Source organism: Sitophilus oryzae, unplaced genomic scaffold (assembly GCF_002938485.1).
Source record: "Sitophilus oryzae breed Bouriz unplaced genomic scaffold, Soryzae_2.0 scaffold_1333_pilon_pilon, whole genome shotgun sequence".
Taxonomy (NCBI): Eukaryota; Metazoa; Arthropoda; class Insecta; order Coleoptera; family Curculionidae; genus Sitophilus; species Sitophilus oryzae.
In genome coordinates this window covers 384-6,253 of record NW_022145986.1, presented here as the reverse complement: position 1 = coordinate 6,253, position 5,870 = coordinate 384, and the positions used below count along the sequence as shown (strand labels likewise).

The 5,870-nt window shown below is 31.6% G+C and overlaps 1 protein-coding gene across 1 annotated transcript; it reads left to right on the top strand.

The window, feature by feature from the left end:
* The first annotated feature begins 31 nt into the window (after positions 1-31).
* On the top strand, positions 32-3,292 carry LOC115875131 (aromatase-like). Its single transcript, XM_030890526.1, has 2 exons — positions 32-255; positions 3,166-3,292. Exons 1-2 carry the CDS (start codon positions 66-68, stop codon positions 3,222-3,224), a joined length of 249 nt encoding a protein of 82 aa, XP_030746386.1. The 5' UTR covers positions 32-65; the 3' UTR covers positions 3,225-3,292.
* Positions 3,293-5,870: the final 2,578 nt, after the last annotated feature.

Genomic DNA, 5,870 nt, shown 5'->3' with positions numbered 1-5,870 from the left:
TTAAGTATGTTATTTGCTTTTCAGATGAAGATACCATAAGCCAAGTGAGTTCTTACGTTTTGGTTATGCTTGGAATGTACCCTCACTATCAAGAAAGAGTAGTAAAAGAAATCGACGCTGTACTGGGAAAAGAAGATATAAGAGAAGATGATATATCAAGATTAGAATTTATGGAGATGGTCATAAAGGAAGTGATGAGACTTTTTCCTATAGCACCGTTCATTATGAGGAAGGCTGTTGCAGATACCGAAGTTGGTGAGTTTTTTTCACAATTATTTAGAAAAAAATCATAAAAAAAAAAAAAAAAAAAAAAAAAAAAATAATTAAATATTTTGGATTTGATTCATTTTTTTTTGTTATTTTATAATAGCTTCCAATAGTTTGTCCAAAGATAATGGCAGTGACAGTTGGTTGTCATAGCGTAACAGCTTTTTACTTTTTCCAGCTTTTTCAATGCCTCCTGGGTACACATTTTAAATAAGGTAGGTGACAATCTGCACCTTTGTCTGAGTCCTTCTAATGTCAGGAAGGATTTCGGAAGGAATTTCCCTTGTGTGATCATACTTTTTAATTTTTTGTAGAGTGGGTGGGTCAAATTCGACGCTTTTAAATGGAAACACCCTTTTCTGTAGGAGATAGACAAAAACTAATATCGGTGTCTGGAGCTCAGTTTTTGTCAAAAACATGATGGTGAAAACCGCATATCGATATCTGTTATCGAATCTTCCGTATAATCTAGATAAGTATATATGCATTTTTAACAATGATATGTATATATAAAATAAAATAAATATAAATAAAGAATATATATAAATAAAAAAAAAATATAAAAAAATATATATATATATATATAAAATATGCATTTTTAACAAATCGAACTTTTTGGCCATGGAAATTTTTGTATTTTTATGAAAACATTTTCCAAGCAGCCTTTTTTACGTAGAATTTAATGGTTTTAAGTTAATTTTTTTAAAATTAATAATTTCGAATTATTCACAGAAAATTTGATTTTTTATCGGGACAACCTGTATATTTTAATTTATTAGAAAAGAATTTAAAATTACCTTTCAAAATATATAACACACGTTAGATATTTTGCTCGATTCCTCTTCGAGATTAGAGTATATAAAAATTCGTCCGCTTTAAATAAGTAGGCTTTCTGCACCAGTTGTAATGCAAAAAAAAAATTCTAGCTGTGAGCATGGAATTAAAAGAAAATAATATTAAAAAAAAAAAAAAAAAATTTATAAAATTTTAAATATATTTATCAACATCAAAACACATTTAAACTATATCAATACAATAAAAATAAAATATGCAACCAAAACTTGAGATTTTGCTACAGGTGTTTCGACCGTCTTCTGTTATGGACATACAGGGCAGCTTTTTGACATTTCTCGCGGATTCATTAACTCAGTGGGGGTAAAGATACCCTCTCATAAGTGCTAAGTATTATTTCTTAATTTCTTGTCTAGATTATACGGAAGAATAAGGAACCTGGAACTTTATTCTTCCGCAATATTATACATAAGATTTAGAAATCCATGGGCACTAAGTCAGACGGTCTCGACGGCCAACGGCTGGGATCTGGTTAGCTATTCAATTATTTCTGAAATTGCTGCAAAAATTTGCTGATTGATAACTTCAGCGTTCAGGGCATCGGCGTCGGCGTCGTCTTGCTGGAAAAAATTTATGTTTTCGAGTTCATTCATTAATTAAAAATAATGAGGGATGTCCCAAATAAAAAATCATTTTTTCTGTTATTACCCTAATATTAATTAAAAAATATCCATAACTTCTAACCATTAAATTCTACGTAAAAACGTGCTTTGGGAATGTTTTCATAGATACAAAATTTTCCATAGGCAAAAAGTTACAGCGATTTGTTAAACATATGCACATTTTGAAAAAACACCCGTAACTCCGAAACGGTAACAGATATTGATGTGCGGTTTTCACCATCATGTTTGTGATGAAAATTGAGCTCCAGACACCGATATTAGTTTTCGTCTATCTCCTATAGAAAAGGGTGTTTCCATTTAAAAGCGTCGAATTTGACCTACCCTGTACATATTCCAGATTGCATTGATATATATTTTACTCATACCTGTTTCAACCAAGATTTCAAATAATTTCTGCAAAGGTACCGTGTCATAGACTTTCTCTCATAATCATCATCATCATTTTCAGCTTATTCAACCATTTACAATTATGTTGTAGCCTCCCTGACATACTCTCTTTTTAGTTGGGCCCATTGTTGTCTATTGTTGGCTATGCGAGCCCAAGTTATCCCATCTCAGGTTCGGTCTTCCTATATGTCTCGTAATTCCTCATGTGTACCATGCTGTAATTTTTGTGGTTAGGTTAGGTTTTATCTGTTGTCCGTTCTTCTTGCCAATTGTCCTGCCCATTGCCATTTGAGGGATTTGACTCTGAGGCTTTCTCTCAATCTATAAAAATCAGATGTGTATCCAAATTTCGAGCTCTCCTTTTATCAATTATTTGAAATGTTGCTTTTTACATCCCTTGCAATGTGTTATTTGGCTTGGAAGCTGCTAATTGAGTCGACAATATCCGTTTAAATAGTTTCTGTATTGCAGCTACTATTAGTATACATAGTTCTATTGTATCTCATAGTATTTTCAAACTTCAAAATTCTGTCTTACTTTATGATACCAGGAACTCCATACATACCTATTTATAAGGTAGTTTTGTGTAACCGCGCAGGCAGTAGAAGCAACAATCTCGATAGTTTTGATGCTTAACGCGCGATCTGAGTAAAAATTGAAGGTCCTGGCACACAAGCTGATACTGCCGTGACACACAAGCTCGCGAGAGGAAATGTGGTAACGTGGTAATGTGGTAATCTTGGGGCGTCGTAACTCGAGCCCTAGCTAGAGGACTGAAACTGAGAATATAATTTTTTTCATGATATTTTGACGAGGTTCCATGCATTACAAAACCCCATCATCAATGGCGAAAAAATCTTTACTTAAGGTAAAAATTCTCTATAACAGAAACTATTCTATTTTGCAATAAAAGCATGGACAATATGGACATTAGGGAGAAAGACATGGGCATCCGTTATTTTAAGGACTTAAAAATGTCGAATAAATGTATTATTGTTTTGTTCAAGTATCTCAAAAGAATTTATGTTTATTTCAGAGGGATACACTATTCCTAAAGGCGCTTCTGTCATGATAGCCATTAGCCTGGATGCATAGAGATCCAGTCCATTGGGAAAAGCCAGACGAATTCTACCTGAACATTTTTATCCAGAAGCAGTTCAAAAACGCCATCCTTATGCCTACGTGCCTTTCAGCGCAGGCTCTAGACAATGCATAGGTTTGAATTTTATTTTTATTTTACAACTAATTTTTATTCTGTTACAAAGGTTTTGTTAGTTTACCATATTAAGAAAGGGCGAACTCGGTGAACTGCTGTAAATCGTTTTTTTGTGATTTTTTATTGGCTATACAGGGTGTCCCAGAAATAAGTGCAGATATTTTAAGTGGTAATATATTTCGAGTTTTGCGAATAAAAATTGTTGACATTTTCCGATAAATTTTAAAAACTTTTAGTGCCACTTGTTTATTTACCTGATATTTCATGGTGTATCTAAACCTTGCAGTGTTGTCACTTCCTACGTTATCCATATTCATCATGTTTTTGTTTTCACTGTAATTTCAATCTGTAAATAAAAAACATAAAAATACTCTTAAAATTGCCGTATTACGAAGTAGTTTCATTAAAAAAAACATTCTTTTAAATATTTTGCTTGTATTTACCCTTTCAATGAGAACCAAACTGGGTAAAATTATTCTTAAGTTTACGAAAATCATGATTATACCGCAAGATAACTTTATTCAGCACTAAATTTAATAAAATATTTTACCATATTATTCATACTGAGATCACATAAAAGAAAATACCAACAGGTTTATCGGAATTCACCACATTCGGAATATCGACAAAATCAGACAAATAAACCGTATACAAACGACACACAGCAATGCATTCAAATTTCACTAGTGGATTTCAAATTTCACTAATTATAGCATATACTTCTTTTCGCTATCTGGCAACACAGGGCGTCTAAGAAGCTGAAAAACCTCGTGAAAAAAACCTTAATAGCCGGTTATCGCCAGCGGTTCCCAAAATGTTGCCATTATTTTTTTAAAATTTCAAAGTTAAATAACCTTGATTATTTTAATTTATTTTTAAAATGGACACCCTGTATAATTTTTTATTGATCTGGTTTATTATAAATATTATAGAGTCTTCATCATTTTTATTAAAATCAGTGAATATGTTGAAATCAAATTCTAAAATATTTAGTATAGTAGGTATTATATGAATGAAAAAAAGGTGTCATAATGATTTTTGAAAATCTTGGTTTTTTTGTATTAGATACGTGAATTATTTTTGCTTTTTTATAACTTCTTTCTTTTAACAGGTAAAATATACGCCTACATGGCCATGAAAATCAAAGCCACACCTTTTGCAAAAGTTTAGCGTTGAGGCGGATGGTATAAGATAAAGCTCTAATGCTGATATAAGTGTCAGATTCAAAGATGGGGTTTACCCTGTCAGAATAAAGAGAAGAACGTAATATACTGTGTGTTTTATTTACAACCAACATCCCTTAATATAGACACTAGCTGACCCGGCAAACGTTGTTTTGCCATATAAATTATTCCTAGGATTAATCTCATCCCTACTTTGTAACTATTGATCAGTTATCGTTATATCGCTATTAAAAAATAGGGGCTGATGGTATAAGGGTGGAAATTTAGGGTTGTATGTATTTTTAGCCTTGTATACCGAACGGCTCTAGTATAGCAAGCTGCCTTGCTACTCCCAAGGCGTTAAACGCTATAAACGGGAGCTATTATTATTATTATGTATTTTTAGTGCCACATAAAAAAATAAAAAAAAAATTTACCTCAAAAAAAAAATGGGGTGGACCACCTTTCTCACTTAGGAGTATAAAAATTAAATAACAACCTATTCTCAGACCTACTGAATATACAAAAAACATTTCGGAGGTGTATTGTAACAAAAACTATTAAAAATAGGGGTTGATGGAAGAAGGGTGAAAATTTAGGGTTGCATGTATTTTTTAATGCCACGTTATAAAAAAATCAAAATAAAAAACATTGTCCACACAGTACAAAAATGGGGTGGACTACCCTTATCATTTAGGGATATAAAAAATAGATAGCAACCTATTTTCAGACCTACTGATATACATATAAAATTTCATTAAAATCGGTCAAGCCGTTTCGAAGGTATATGGCAACTAAAACTATTAAAAAATTAACCCCTATTAAAAAATGGGGGTTGATGGTAGAAGGGTAAAAATTTAAGGTTGTACGTATATTTAATACCACGTCATAAACAAATAAAAGTAAAATTTTGTCCACAAAGTAAAAAAAAACTTGGGGTGGACCACCCTTATCGCTTAGGGGTATAAAAAATAGATGACAACCTATTCTCAGACCTAGTGAATATACATATAAAATTTCATTACAATCGGTTAAGCCGTTTCGGAGGAGTATGGTAACTGAAACTATTAAAAAAAACAAACCCTAAATCTAATACCTATGTTGCCATATTATCAAGAAATTATGTATTTTAACTAAAACACTAAAAAAATTTCGAATTTTCAAATTTTTTTTCGCGTAAAAAACCTTATAGTTGTATTTCTGGGGTTGAACTAATATAATATATAATAATTACCAAACCAAACCAGTTAAAATACTTGCACTTATTTCTGGGACACCTTGTATATTAGATTGCTAAACATTTAAACTAGATTTATGAAAATAGATAAAAAATTCATATTCTAGTTACAAAAGTGCTTCACA